This window comes from Astatotilapia calliptera, chromosome 7, assembly GCF_900246225.1.
Source record: "Astatotilapia calliptera chromosome 7, fAstCal1.2, whole genome shotgun sequence".
Lineage (NCBI taxonomy): Eukaryota > Metazoa > Chordata > Actinopteri > Cichliformes > Cichlidae > Astatotilapia > Astatotilapia calliptera.
Window position 1 is genome coordinate 43,149,772 of NC_039308.1, and position 16,349 is coordinate 43,166,120.

Below are 16,349 nucleotides of genomic sequence, written 5' to 3' on the forward strand. Positions count from 1 at the left end.
AATAATTATTGAAACATTTTTGTTTAACAAATTATTAAAAATAACAGAAAAACTATATTTTTGACAAATAAGAAGACACAGGCTCACTGTGCACTATAAAAAGACAGATCATTTTATCTGTCTACAAAACGTCCATTCTGAGCCTGAAAAATGACTTTCATCATATTAGCAATTTTGCTGACAGTTCTGTAAGAGTTTCTTCAAAGAACCAGCTCTGTCTCTTTCCATCTGCCTATGAGCTTGATACTCAACTTTTTGATAACAGTTTTCATGTTAGACCTAGCAAGCCGTACTAACCTGACAGTCAAGTAGTCATTTCTGTTCTACGTCTTTGATGTATAAAAGAAATGACCAGGATTCACATTTTGTCTTGTAATTACTAAATTAACGCTTATGATGCAACTGCTCCGATATAATACACTCTCCATCATTGTTATTTTTGCTGTGGATTGTGTGAAACTAATATAGACTATCCAAGAACCTAAACAATGGAATCCAAAATGTAGTAAAATAAACACTATATAGATATATAAATAACATAAATATCTTATTTTAATTACTGGCATATAGATGAGAGAAAGCGAGAGACAGAGACTGTTGGGTGAACTCCATTCACTCCTACACAGCAAATTCAAAAGTGTTAAATGTTTTGGTGTTAATAGTCTTCTTGCAAAAGTAGAGTTAATTTTACTCTAAGCAGAGTCACATTCTTTTAATGTAACTCTGAGGTGTAAAATGATAGTAGTTAAAATAGAGTGTTAAAAATGAGTGTTTCTCTGTCAAATCTGGAGGTGTTACAATGGAAACATTAACTCTTGACCTCTTAACTCTGAACTCCTAGAGGGGCTATGACACCAACAGAGTAAATTCACAGACTCCGCCCCCAGCACGGCTCCAATCGAAGCTGAAGTGAAGCCGTTTCGGAACATTTTGCTCTACATATTTGAGTTGTTTGCCATGCTTGGTAAGTCATTTTTTCAAAGATTGTTTCAATTATTATTATGAGCTTTTACTTCTGTGGCTCTTTGGAGTTGAGACAAAGCTGTGTGAAAGGCATTAGCCATGTTGCTCGCTGATAGCATAATATTCTGTTTTAGCTAGCTGAAAGGTATTGTTTGCGGGCAAATACCACAGCCTTGAAAAAAAGCTTGCATGTGAATTTTCAGTCAAACCTTTGGTCAAATACACCTAAAACAATGTCTAGAATGTGAAATGTTGGTATAATGGTGCTACTTGAAGCCTGAAAACGATCGCCCATAAAAAAAAACAAACGAGTAAACAGCAGTAGCAGACGTCCTGACTGGATTCTACGTTAGCATTTAGATCCCTCCAGAGTTTTGTGCACACGGTTTAAGTAAAAATGAAAAAGGTTGAGGTTTTACATTTAGTTCAGTATTACCTGTTGCCTGTGTCCTTGTCTTTTGGGAAAATACTTTACACAAGTAATGGCTCAAAAAGGATTCCTTTTTTTTTTTTTACTGTGCTGCAATTGTTTACTGGATTATTTGTGCCATTAATTAGTGTCAACTAATTTTTATTCGATCTCCGCACAGGATATGCTTGTGAAGATGGAATATGGGGGAGAGCAGAAGTGCGTTGAAGTTCCACAAAGGGATGAATGAAGGACATGCATATTGTATTGAAGAAATATGTGATGAGAATGCTGTTATTTGCATTTACCATGTCAGACCTTTTGATAAACAAAATTCTAATGAAAGTGAGAACATGTACACTGTTACATCTTTTAGAAAATGTTTTCAAATTGTGGTGCACAGTTCAGAATAAATGTTTTTCAAAAACCATTGCGTCTTTTTAGTAAATGTTTATTTCCAAAAGAAATTTCTAGAAATTCAGAACGGTAAAATTCCCGCTTTTTAGAATGAATTAGAAGATAACTCTTACGTAGTTAAACTAAAATACTCTTTGAGAGTTAATATATAAACTCTTAACACCAAGTGTTAAATTATCAACTCCAGACAGATTTGGTGTTTAACACTAAATCAGAGTTAACGTACCAACTCTCTAAAAAGAGTTAAATTAACACTCTCTGGTGTGGACCCATATAGACACTTTAATAGTGTTGAAATCAAATCCGACAGTGTTAATTTGGACATGCTGGATTTGCTGTGTATCAGCAGAGAGAGAGTGGCACACTGCGCTCTAAAATCATGAAATTATCTCAATAAACACCACCTCTGCTTTCATCGAGGAAATAAAACACGGATAAATTTTCAGTTCTGACTTAGTTTTCTAGTATTTTTCTACTTTCAACAGAAAATGTTATTTGCTCCGTCAAGTGACGTCATACACTGCGTTACTCACACACACCATAAAGAATATATTCATACTGTAAAAACAAAAGCTAGAAAAACACATCCATTAATTACAGATGATGTATTTCTTAACAATTTTCATGACAGATGAATTTTTTGTTTTCCTTTTTATTCTTGCTGACGCTTCCGTTGTGAATATCTCAAAAACAACAGGAGGCTCGCATGGTTAGAAGTTGCTCAGCAGAGGATGAGGATTGGTCAAAAAACATAACACGTGTTAACTTACAAAAAAGGAAAGCACATAGCATTTTATTTAAATATATATTCTTTTAATAATTCAAAACAAAAGCTAATGCTATGCTAGCTTCTAGCTTTGCTTGACAGTTTATAGAACAAGCCTGTTGACATACACCCCGAAAAACTTAATAGTCAACCAAAAACAGCTGGAAACCTGTGTGGTTATTACAGTAAACTTGGCTGTCTTTTGTCAAAGGAGCTTGCAAAGAAAAGCGTCTGGACTTCTTTAAGTTGCTTGAAGACGTTTCACCTCTCATCCGAGAAGCTTCTTCAGTTCTAAGGTCAAATGGTGGAGAGTCCCAGATATAAACCTAGTGGGAGTATCCCCCCACAGAGGGACAAAAGGACCCCCTGATGATCCTCTAATCGCCTGAGTGAAACGTCTTCAAGCAACTTAAAGAAGTCCAGACGCTTTTCTTTGCAAGCTCCTTTGACTACGATGACCTGGATGACTGAGAACCTTCACAGACATATTGCCGTACATTTTGGGAGGAACACCCTTCAACTGGTGCGGGAGTATGAAAGGGAATCAAGGAAACTAGTGGATTATAGGAACCATCTCCGTTTCAACCTAAGATGTAGACAAAGCAGAGTTGTTCCTAAGAGCCTGCGCCTTGGATCCACGGTCAGGTGATACAGAGCAGACTTGATTCTACAGAGAGCAAAAAATCACTTTTTAAGTGAAAGGATAAGACAGGTCCATTTCACCATAGATGCCCTCCAGATCAAGATCAGCCAGACTCTGCAGGAACTGGAAATCCTTCTACCCTCTCCAATCTTAGAAGAGGTTTACAAGTTTGTGGACAAGGCTCAGCGGGCCCAACACTCTAAAGGAAAAGAAAGACAACGCAGGACATTTCACACCTTGCTTTCAAAAACACACACTCCTCATCCTGAACCTACACAACCCAGAGAAGAAAACACACCTGATGCCAGTCAGGAGAAATGGGTTAAGAACTTTTCAGACAGGATTCTCACTGAACCTGAAAAGAGAGTATTAGCCAAAGGACTCAGTTTTGCCATTTCTCCACAACAGTTGCCCATAGTGGACCTCATCACAGCCACAGAATCTGCCATACGGATTAATAAATTATCACAGACAGAAGCAGAGCAAATCAGGATGAAAGTCTCAGCCACGCTCTCCAGTGCCAAAGTCCCTCCATCCAACCTCACAATACAGGAAAAGAAGGCCGTCACTTCCCTGAGCAAAGACCACAACATCACTGTTTTACCAGCTGATAAGAGAAGATGCACCGTGGTCCTAAACACTACAGATTACCATACAAAGATCACTACTCTCCTCAGTGACAACAATACCTACGAAGCCCTAAAGCGAGACCCCACAAGCAGTTACAAAAAGAAAGTTATAGCTTGCCTTCAAGACTTTGAAAGGGACAAAATTATTGACCGCCTTACATATCACCGCCTTTACCCAGGGGATGCCATGCCCTGCATCTATGGACTTCCTAAGATCCACAAGGAAGCTGTCCCACTCAGACCCATAGTCAGTAGCATAAACTCAGCCACTTACAACATTGCTAAACACCTTGCTACCATCCTTGCGCCTCTCGTGGGGAACACCCCGCAGACCACGGCCTCTCACCGCAGACCACGGCCTCTCTGTGTGAGGATCTAAACGTATTCTACGCTAGATTCGACGCAGCGAACACCATGAGACCGGACAGTGTGCGCACCGCGGATGACGTCAGTGCGCACACTGTGTCTGAGGAGGATGTGCGGAAGTGCTTCAGGAAGGTGAACGCGCGCAAAGCTACTGGTCCGGACGGGATTCCCGGCCGCGTCCTCAAGTCATGCGCGGCTCAGCTGGCTGGAGTGTTCACGCACATCTTCAACCTTTCCCTCTCTCTGTCTGTTGTCCCAGCCTGCTTCAAAATGGCCACCATCGTCCCTGTACCCAAATCCTCCACCATCTCCTCATTGAACGACTGGCGACCTGTAGCCCTGACCCCCATCGTAAGCAAATGCTTCGAGAAGCTGGTCAGGGACTTCATCTGCTCTGCACTACCCGACTCACTGGACCCTCTACAGTTTGCATACCGCCACAACAGGTCCACTGATGATGCCATAGCCCTGACACTACACACTGCCCTGTCACACCTGGAGAAGAGAGACACGTATGTGAGAATGCTGTTTGTAGATTACAGCTCAGCATTCAATACCATCGTTCCCTCGAAGCTGGACAGGAAACTGCAGGATCTAGGACTGAGCAGCTCCCTCTGCAGCTGGATCCTTAGCTTCCTGTCTGACAGACGCCAGGTGGTCAGACTGGGCAGCATCACCTCATCCCCCATCACACTGAACACTGGTGCTCCACAGGGGTGTGTACTGAGCCCTCTCCTGTACTCACTCTACACCTACGACTGCACAGCCACTAACAGCTCCAACATCATTGTGAAGTTTGCGGACGACACTACAGTGGTGGGTCTTATCACCAACGGTGATGAGACGGCTTACAGGGAGGAGGTCAGCGCCCTGACCCACTGGTGTCAAGACAACCATCTCACCCTCAACGTCGCAAAGACAAAGGAGTTGATAGTGGACTTCCGGAGGTGCAGAGAAGTACACACCCCCATCACCATCAACGGCGCTGCTGTGGAGAGAGTGAGCAGCTTCCGGTTCCTTGGTGTACATCTGGCTGAGGATCTTACGTGGTCAGTACACACAAACAAAACAGTGAAGAAGGCGCAGCAGCGCCTCTTCTTTCTCAGGAGACTGAAAAGATTCGGCATGAGCCCCCGCATCCTCAGGACCTTCTATCACTGTGCCACTGAGAGCATCCTCACTGGATACATCACCACCTGGTATGGCAACAGCACCGCCTACAACTGCAAAGCTCTCCAGCGAGTAGTGCGGTGCTCTGAACGGATAATTGGAGGTGAGCTTCCCTCCCTCCAAGACATCTACAGGAAGCGCTGCCTGAGGAAAGCGGGGAGGATCATCAAGGACTCCAGTCACCCCAGCCATAAACTGTTCAGACTGCTTCCATCAGGAAGGAGGTTCTGCAGCATCCGGTCCCGTACCAGCAGACTGAGAGACAGCTTCTTCCATCAGGCCATCAGACTGCTGAACACGTCATAGACACCTCAGCTTCACTACTGGAACTTCAACATTATGCACTCCACACTGTATATAAATGCCACTTGTTTTGCACATATTCAACTCTGTATATTTTATATATTTTATTTTATTTTATTTATTTATTTTTATTTTTATTTTTTTTTACTATTTAATTTGTAAAAATGTGTATACACACTAGGGCTGCCACGATTAGTCGACTAGTCACGATTATGTCGACTATTAAAATCGTCGACGACTAATTTAATAGTCGACGCATCGTTTGAAGCTTTGTAAGATCACAAAGGACGCAGGAATGAGTAGTAGGATTTAAGGGTGTAATAACGGACTGAAACAGAAGATGGCAGCACTGCATGTACAAGGATGCCAGCTGCCGTTAAACCCCGAAGAAGAAGAAGCTGTGTCCCAGAATTCATAGCGCAGCCCAGCGCAGTTGTCAACAATGGCGGCAGCTAGTTAGTTTTAACTTTACTCTTATTATTCTTTCTGGGTCACAAAATAAACGTTTAACATATTTTCAGGCGAGAATGTAGCTGTGTAAACCTCAAATATCGGCTCAGTTTATCAAGACACCGCATATTTTCAAAAGCTCTCCGACGTTTTCGGAGACGTCTGTTACCCACTAGCTCGTTAGCTAGGCGGGGGCAAGGCTAACTAGAGCCGTGAGAACACCGGACTCCCGGCAAATCGTTTTCAAACCCACCACTGTCTTTCGCTACTCAGGTTAAACATGATATATAAGTCACTTAGATAACTTAAAATGTTATTGTTTGGCTTTCTTTAGTATTTTATTTGTTCCTGAGTAAATCGGTTTGTCTGAGATTAAAGTTATAGTTTTTACACAGCTAAATAAACTTCAAGCAGACAGCTGATTATCAGAAGTGTGAGACTCTGGAGAATATACTCCGGTGTCCTGTTATATTTTAGAAAGCAAGGAGTTTATTAAACTTCACCGAAACAATCTGCAAATTTCATTAAAAATAATAAACTACCATCTTGTCTTTATTTTTAGTTAGCACAAACACTTCAAGCTGTAAGCTAATGATAGTTATATAAGACCAGATGCTGCTGGTGCAATAAGCTGTACGCTGTACGTCCAATGGATGATGATCTGATTAGTCGACTAATCGCAAAAATAATCGGTGACTAGTCGACTATCAAAATAATCGTTTGTGGCAGCCCTAATACACACACACACACACGTAGGAAAATATTTAGTATACACATCCAGAAATGCATACACTATTATATATTGTACATATATTTATTAGTTTCAGGTTGGCCATTCTTGTATTTTGCTCGTTTGTGTTGTTGTGTTTGCACATCTCTGTTGCTTGTGGGGCTCGCACACAAGAATTTCACTCGCATGTGCTGTGCCAGTGTGCCTGCACATGTGATGTGACAATAAAAGTGATTTGATTTGATTTGATTTGACCCCACACCACATCAAGAACTCCACCGACTTCACTGACAAGGTCCAGAAACTTACCCTGGATCCAGATGAAACCATGGTGTCCTTTGATGTAGTCTCTCTTTTCACTTGCATACCCACCACGGAGGCCGTGGAGACTGTCAGAAAACGACTACAAGAAGACAGCTCCTTGGAGGACAGGACCAACTTCACACCTGATCAGATTTGCACACTGTTAGACCTCTGCCTCACCACTACATATTTCAAGTACAACGAAGGCTTTTACAGACAAAAACATGGCTGTGCCATGGGCTCCCCCGTGTCACCTATTGTAGCCAACCTTTACATGGAGGAAGTGGAAAGGAAGGCTCTTGGCTCTTTCAAAGGAAGAGTACCCAGCCACTGGTACAGATATGTGGACGACACCTGGGTCAAAATCAAGACACAAGAAGCGGAATCCTTCACTGCGCACATTAACGCTGTGGATAAAAACATCAAGTTCACCAGGGAAGACACAAAGGACAACTGTTTGCCTTTCCTGGACTGCGCCGTGCACATTGAAGAGAATGGCAAACTCAACATCAAAGTTTACCGGAAGCCCACACACACGGACCAGTACCTCCTGTTTGACTCCCATCACCCTCTGGAACACAAACTTGGAGTAATCAGGACCCTACGCCACTGGGCAGAACATGTTCCCTCTAAGCCTGAAGGGAAAAAGAAGGAACACACGCATGTAAAGGAAGCACTCAAAACGTGCGGCTATCCTAAATGGGCATTCTTAAAGTCAGCAAAGAGGCACAGAAAAGAAGACCAGACACCAGCGAGGGAGGATAAGAAGGACAGACGCAACAACATTGTCATCCCCTATGTAGCCGGTGTATCAGAGAAACTCAGGAGAGTTTTCTCCAAGCATGACATCCCGGTGTATTTCAGACCCAGCAACACGCTCAGACAGAAACTGGTTCACCCGAAAGACAAAACGCCAAAACACAAACTTAACAATGTGGTGTATGCTGTACAGTGCAGCGAGGAATGCTCAGACCTCTACATTGGAGAGACCAAACAGCCACTTCACAAGCGCATGGCACAACACAGAAGAGCCACCTCCACAGGACAAGACTCAGCAGTCCGTCTGCATCTTAAGGATAAAGGACACTCTTTCGAGGATGCCAATGTTCACATTTTGGACAGAGAGGACAGATGGTTTGAAAGAGGAGTGAAAGAAGCCATCTATGTCCACTGTGAGCGACCATCTTTGAACAGAGGCGGGGGTTTACGACACCAACTCTCTGCCATCTATAATCCAGTTTTGAGATCCCTTCCCAGACACCTTAACGCCCACTCACATCCTGGGCCATCTGACCTCAGGAATTCGCATGATAAGGTGGGGCCAGGTTTCACAATGAGCTCACCCGAAACTCTGGCTGATTGGGACCCACACCCAGTTTCACACCTTGGCTCAGGAGATTAGAGGATCATCAGGGGTCCTTTTGTCCCTCTGTGGGGGGAAACTCCCACTGGGTTTATATCTGGGACTCTCCACCATTTGACCTTAGAACTGAAGAAGCTTCTCGGATGAGAGGTGAAACGTCTTCAAGCAACTTAAAGAAGTCCAGACGCTTTTCTTTGCAAGTTCCTTTGACTATGATGACCTGGATGACTGAGAACCTTCACAGACATCTTGGCTGTCTTTTCTAAGAATGTTTTACTTTATAAATTGATTTACTGTGACCAACACGAATATTAACAGTTTGAGAGTTTTGCTGAAGCATACTGATCAGCACAATCACAGGATGCAGTCTTTGTGTGGGGATTTCTCCAAAACGTGTTGATCACAGTTTTTGACAGTCTGGTATAGTAAGTAGTTCATTTGTAATTGTGCTGGGCTTGTCTGGACCCAAAACAAGCCCAAAACACTAGATTCACAACTGCTCTTGGTACAAGAGCCTGATCCACTTAATGAGTTTGTCATCCATCCATCCATCCATTCGCTTCCGCTTATCCTTTTCCCTAACCCGGAGAGAACCCACGCAAACACAGGGAGAACATGCAAACTCCACACAGAAAGAGCCCGGCCTGATGTTGGAATTGAACTCAGGACCTTCTTGCTGTGCGGCAACAGTGCTAACCACCGTGCCACCGTGCTGATGAGTTTGTCATGAGAACATTTATTGATTTACTGAACCAGATGTTGGCTTCCTTTGTCTAAACACTGTGGAAAGATCCTCCACACTGTTTGCTTTTCACACTGCTGCAACATGTATTTATGCCCACCATTAAGGTGCAGGAAGCCGCTGCTGAACATCAGGTGTAACCACTTACGTATGGCTATCCATACATTGTGAGATGAGCCATAACCCTATCCCTAACCTTAACCAATAATCAGTAAAAAGAAAAATGTGCTTATGTTTAAATAAACATTATTTGCTTAGCTTTTGTCGTCTGTGCAATAGAGCTGGGCGATATAAGATTTTTTCATATCACGATATGTTTTTTTTTTCATTTCAGGCGATAACGATATCTATCACGATATAAGCCAAATAACTATATTTGTAAGATTTAAATGTGCCGTTGCTCACAAGTAAAATGTGAAATAATCAGCAGCTTGTTTTTATTTAAATATTTATTTCCCATAATAAGTTCAACAGGGTAGATGTACTTAAGGAACATGAGACTTTTTCAGATAAATAAAGGCAAATATTGCAAACTACACAAAAGGCAGCCGCTAAAGCGTTTAAGTTTCAAAATAGAACAAACGAAACAGACTAAATTGTCAATTCCACTTAGAAACAAAATATTAATTCTAAAAATAAATCTTAGTTTGTTTTACAGAAGAACAGACAAAACTGACTAACTTTTGTCAATATCAAATAAACTGAGAACTAAAAGGAAATTCTCAATCTCTCCTTGTTGTATAGCTGAGCTTTTCAAACAGTTTTAACAGTTACTTTAGTCTGACAAAAGCCGAATGACGAATTAGCGCTTCCAGTCAGAGACTGAGGCTACGTCCACACGTACACGGGTATTTTTGAAAACTGAGATTTTCCGTTTTCGTTTTAAAAAATAATCCCATCCACACATAAAGGCAGAAATGAAGGAAAACGCTGCTAGGAACATGCCAAAGCAGCAGGTGGCGCTAGATTCCTAACCGTGCCGAAATGCTGGCCAATCAGAAGTCTAGAAGCCTCGGTGGGAAAAAGTAAACAAAGCTGGGGCATAGAAGCAGAACCGAGTCGTATGTGTGGACGGACAGTAACTGTGTGTATATGTAAGCATTTAAACACTGCAGAGAGTAGAATTAACAGTAACAGTATTGTAGAAATTCATTTCACCGAAACAATAACGTGGCGCACAGTGTGACGTCAAAAAATGTGCACACCTTTGACGCTGCGTTTTCTCAGTTTTCCTAGTCCACACATAAATGCAAAAACGGAGTTTTTAAAAATCTTCGTTTTCAGTGACCAAAAACGCCGTTTACGTGTGGACGAAAGGTGCAAACGCATAGAAAAATCTGCGTTTTCAAAAATACCCGGGTACGTGTGGACGTAGCGCATGCACCAGTTTATTGTATTTCCAGACTTGCTTTCGGCACATTTACAGTGCACGCTACTCTGTTTTTTGTCAGACTTGAAATAGCCGAAATACCTTCACCCTACGGAACTTCTATGGCTCTTCCGTTCGACAATCTCTCCGGCATTGGAACCATCATCTGTTTTCTCTTCGGTCACGCTCGGTTGATTTTTCTAGTCAGCACACTCATTTCCTCCATTACCCGGGCGGTACGGTGGCTGGCTGCTTCCCAAACAAATACACATGTGCGGCTTGGCACTTGTGCTGTACGTATCAAGTCACGTGACGTGACGCTGCGGCTGTGATTGGTTCGGCTCTGCGCTACTTAATTTGGATTGTCTGTTCTTTTTTTCTTTTTTTAAAGAGGACAAGAGCAGCGAGGTCTATCACGATAGTTGAATTTCTCTATCGAGTAAAAGTTATATCGCGATACATATCGTTATCGTTCTATCGCCCAGCTCTACTGTGCAATGAACTGACGACTCCTACATATGTGGTAGAATTTTTCGACAATGTATGATACTCAGATGTGTATGCTGAAATGTCAAAACATTGGGCTGCACTCCAGCTCTTCACAAATACATTCATGTGATTCTGATGTGGACAAACAGAAGGAAACTATTCACATAATCAGCTGAATCGTCCTGCATCCTGCAATCCAATCTAGAGCTGTGTGTTTGGCTAAAATGATTTGAGCTGGCTACTAGCTCCTTGAATGTGTCATACTCTTAGTACAATCAACCTAGTTACACTAGTACATCCTAGTGGTAGTGTGCCAATTCATAGTTTGCAAACCAGTCGCAACCAATAGCAAAAGCCAACCGAGAACACCAGCGTGCTGTGTGAGAAACATGCAGGAAAGTGTGCACCAGTGTACAGAGCCCTCATGGAGATCTAGTATAAGTCAACCAACAAGTCCCACATTCTCTAATGTTGTAAAGGCACTAACAGAGCGAGGCCCATAACATCACAGAAGCTAAAATAGATTTCTTATCCTAATTTTAATTTATTTTTAATGAAAAAAAGAAAAAAAAGAAATACAAAACAATAGTTTGATATAGTTGAATAGTTATTCAATACTAAAAATATCTAAGTGTGTTAAATATTGATACCAACAGTGTCATCTTGGCCTCTTCGAGCTTACGGAGAACTTCATCACTCCTTCCCTCACTAACAGCTGAAGTTCATCGTCATCACTCTGAACAACATTTTTGGAGAATTTTCAAGAGATGTGTAAAGCTCTCGTTTGAACAACATTAAAGTCTTAAACAGGTATCATAGACGTCAACATTGGTCATTCAACTATTAACAATTATCTGAGTGCCACATTAGTAGTCTTTTGTTATTAGCATAGTTGCCATCATGTGGTGTTTCTTCAGATTTCAATCATTCAGTCCAATAAAGGACACCAAACAAGAGTTAACAGCTGAATAAGCTGTTTGGCATTGACAGAGAAGGCAAATCTTTCCTGGAGGCAACTTATTCAGCTCTGCTGCACTATCCACAAAAAGTCATTTTCCTTACAAATGTAGGACCATTTAAGTGGAACTAAACAGGCTTACCAACAGTGTAAGATGTATATGCATTTGTAACACTGTTACAAAAAAGAAATAGACAACCAAACAGATTTCCTTAAATTCTGTGCTGTAAAGCAGATATATTACGAATGGGTTCATAAATCTGCCTAAACAGAAAAAATATCTCTTGCAACCACAGCTTTTAATGAGCTGCAACTCGTAAAACAACATTTTTGTAAAAAAAAAAAAAAAAAGTTTAAGTTTAAGCATAAACTCTTTCTCTTGTGTCTCTCTTTTCTCTTTTTTGTGAGTTTATGACTTGCAGACTAGCAGGTTGCTTCTCCCCTGCAGATGCGTCAACTCCTGCCGCAAAATGATGAGAAATGAATTGATTATCTGCTGAAAACGACTTGTGAAATATTCCAAGTTGTGGCACTGTATGCTTTCAGGGTATGACCGTGTAATCATGATCTTGTTAGACTTGTAATACCGGTTAACACAACTAATCTCCCCGAGCGTAGCAATACCTGAAGCCGCTGCTCAGAGCAGATGCGGTGAGAGGAAAGAAGAACCACGACGGAGGACGGCGTTAACCCGAACGGTGAAACTGGAGGTCCGGTAAAAGTTCGTAAAACATCCTCCGTACGGTCATTTTTGCTCCCCTGATGCCAAGAGAACTTTCCCAAGCTCCGGTCTGGGAACGCTGCTACGAAAACCCTGTAACATTCTGCGAACCTTCACAGGATGTCCCGTCGTTTCTGGGTATATTTGGTTAAAATTGACGATTAACTGCGGATTAAATATAAACCGAATTGACCGGTTGGTTCTAGTGATCACAAAAACGATGCAGTTTTCTCGTTTGTGTTGACTTTTTAGACTGGTAAGACCAATTGCTTCCAGTTAACACATTTCCAGTGGTAGACAGTGGTTTTTGCATAGCAGACACTCAACAGGTGTGCAGCAATAACTCACCTTCTGCTGCCGACGGGACATGTCGGTGGGCTGCTTGGCGTTGAACGGGTAGGCTATGCACCGGAGGACGAACACATAAATCTGCAGTTTTATTTTCCTCTCCTCTTCCTCCTTCTGAATGGACTCACGTTTCCTCTTTTCCTGTTCTTCATCTGTAGCGCTGTTCACTTTCGTACTTTTGCCGGCGAGGCTTCCAGGTGTCGCGGAGCGCAGCTGCTGGCTGCCCGGGGGTCCCGTTTCCCGTTTCTCTGCAGAGGAAGAGGCGTCCGGTTTCCTCTGAGGCTCTAAGTCGGACTCCCCACCAGTGTCTTCGCTAGAAGACGAATCTAACATAGTGCACTGTGTCAAAATTCTGCTTCAGACTGAGAAAAAAGTCAGGAAACAATTTTTGAGCGTCTTTTTGTTTGTTTTAGTCGACGTGGCCTTGACGTCTGCGTAGGTGGCGCGCTCTGAACCACGACTTCAGTGGAATGTCAGGTTACTGCGGAAAGCAAAGGTAGGCGGAGTTTTCATTGTTAAGAGGTGGTCTCCGCGTGCACTTCGTTCCTTCACAGCTTTAAAGAATGCGTTGGCGCGTGCACAATGTGTTGTGCCCAAAACTAATTTCCCGTGTTTGTGTTTTTTATGTATTATATCTTTGCTTATGCTGATAGCCTGCAGTCAACAGGATTTAAGAAGGGGCTGTGTGTAAAATAAAGAAATGATCTGTTTTGCAAGTTTGCAAGTCTTTATGGCTCTGTGTTATTGTACATACATTATAATCAATTCAGTCCTTTTAGGCTGCTTAAAATATCTCTATATAACTGTTATATTTATTGCAGCTTCTGCTTCCCTCTCGACCTGATCTATCTTGAAAAAGTGAAATGTGTATTTTTGATTATTGTTTTGAGTGTCATTTGTCAACATGGTGATATAAATTTATGATCATTGTTGCAATAGGGGTGGTTTCATCTTACTTACTTTTTCAAACTGACCAAAGGACTTCATCAACTGGTATCAGCGCCGATTCCAGGTTAACACAAAATCAAGAACTGGTGGTGGATTTTTAGAAAGACAAACATGCTGGGAATGGGCATTGGCAAAACGGACTCATATAACCACCTGACCAATAAACTGGATTGGACTAACAATTCAAAGGCCATCTAAAACAAAAGTACAGGGCAGGCTGTATCTGCTAATGAGACTCTCAGATCTTTTAGAGCAAAGACATGTATAGATACACATACATACACATCATATATACAGTGGGGCAAAAAAGTATTTAGTCAGCCACCGATTGTGCAAGTTCCCCCACTTAAAATGATGACAGAGGTCAGTAATTTGCACCAGAGGTACACTTCAACTGTGAGAGACAGAATGTGAAAAAAAAATCCATGAATCCACATGGTAGGATTTGTAAAGAATTTATTCGTAAATCAGGGTGGAAAATAAGTATTTGGTCAATAACAAAAATACAACTCAATACTTTGTAACATAACCTTTGTTGGCAATAACAGAGGTCAAACGTTTACTATAGGTCTTTACCAGGTTTGCACACACAGTAGCTGGTATTTTGACCCATTCCTCCATGCAGATCTTCTCGAGAGCAGTGATGTTTTGGGGCTGTCACCGAGCAACACGGACTTTCAACTCCCGCCACAGATTTTCTATGGGGTTAAGGTCTGGAGACTGGCTAGGCCACTCCAGGACTTTCAAATGCTTCTTACGGAGCCACTCCTTTGTTGCCCGGGCGGTGTGTTTTGGATCATTGTCATGTTGGAAGACCCAGCCTCGTTTCATCTTCAAAGTTCTCACTGATGGAAGGAGGTTTTGGCTCAAAATCTCACGATACATGGCCCCATTCATTCTGTCCTTAACACGGATCAGTCATCCTGTCCCCTTGGCTGAAAAACAGCCCCATAGCATGATGTTTCCACCCCCATGCTTCACAGTAGGTATGGTGTTCTTGGGATGCAACTCAGTATTCTTCTTCCTCCAAACACGACGAGTTGAGTTTATACCAAAAAGTTCTACTTTGGTTTCATCTGACCACATGACATTCTCCCAATCCTCTGCTGTATCATCCATGTGCTCTCTGGCAAACTTCAGACGGGCCTGGACATGCACTGGCTTCAGCAGCGGAACACGTCTGGCACTGCGGGATTTGATTCCCTGCCGTTGTAGTGTGTTACTGATGGTGACCTTTGTTACTTTGGTCCCAGCTCTCTGCAGGTCATTCACCAGGTCCCCCCGTGTGGTTCTGGGATCTTTGCTCACCGTTCTCATGATCATTTTGATCCCACGGGATGAGATCTCGCGTGGAGCCCCAGATCGAGGGAGATTATCAGTGGTCTTGTATGTCTTCCATTTTCTGATGATTGCTCCCACAGTTGATTTTTTCACACCAAGCTGCTTGCCTATTGTAGATTCACTCTTCCCAGTCTGGTGCAGGTCTACAATACTTTTCCTGGTGTCCTTCGAAAGCTCTTTGGTCTTGGCCATGGCGGAGTTTGGAGTCTGGCTGTTTGAGGCTGTGGACAGGTGTCTTTTATACAGATGATGAGTTCAAACAGGTGCCATTCATACAGGTAACGAGTGGGGGACAGAAAAGCTTCTTACAGAAGACGTTACAGGTCTGTGAGAGCCAGAGATTTTCCTTGTTTGAGGTGACCAAATACTTATTTTCCACCCTGATTTACGAATAAATTCTTTACAAATCCTACCATGTGAATTCATGGATTTTTTTTTTCACATTCTGTCTCTCACAGTTGAAGTGTACCTCTGGTGCAAATTACTGACCTCTGTCATCATTTTAAGTGAGGGAACTTGCATAATCGGTGGCTGACTAAATACTTTTTTGCCCCACTGTATATATTGGAGGTATACCAAGAGCTAAGAGAAGGGCTCAAGAAGATGTGGAGGGTGAAGGTAACAGTGGTCCCAGTGGTAATTGGAGGACTAGATGAGGTGACTCCCAAGTTAGATGAGTGGCTCCAGCAGATCCCGGGAACAACATTGGAGCTCTCTGTCCAGAAGAGGGTAGTCCTAGGAACAGCTTAGATACTGTGGTACACTGACACCTCTACAGGAAAACATGTCTATTAATCATGGCGTTAGGGGGAGCACCCTCTCTCTCTCTGCCCTCCCCTTCTATCCAGTCTTTAAGTCTGACGTTATTAGCCGTTTCTGGGTCCAAACTTCGCTCCAGGTCCCAAAATCAAACGAACACTG

General features: G+C 42.5%; 1 protein-coding gene across 4 annotated transcripts in view; it reads right to left on the reverse strand.

Moving 5' to 3' along the window:
• The window catches only part of cadps2 (Ca++-dependent secretion activator 2), a 186,005-nt gene extending 172,260 nt beyond the window's left edge, over positions 1 to 13,745 (reverse strand). For all 4 annotated transcript variants that reach the window (XM_026174893.1, XM_026174892.1, XM_026174894.1 and 1 more), the window contains exon 1: positions 13,140 to 13,745. In XM_026174893.1, coding sequence (XP_026030678.1) covers positions 13,140 to 13,472 — 333 coding nt within the window. In that variant the 5' untranslated portion in view covers positions 13,473 to 13,745. The remainder of the gene's footprint in view (positions 1 to 13,139) is intronic.
• Between the last annotated feature and the right edge of the window lie 2,604 nt (positions 13,746 to 16,349).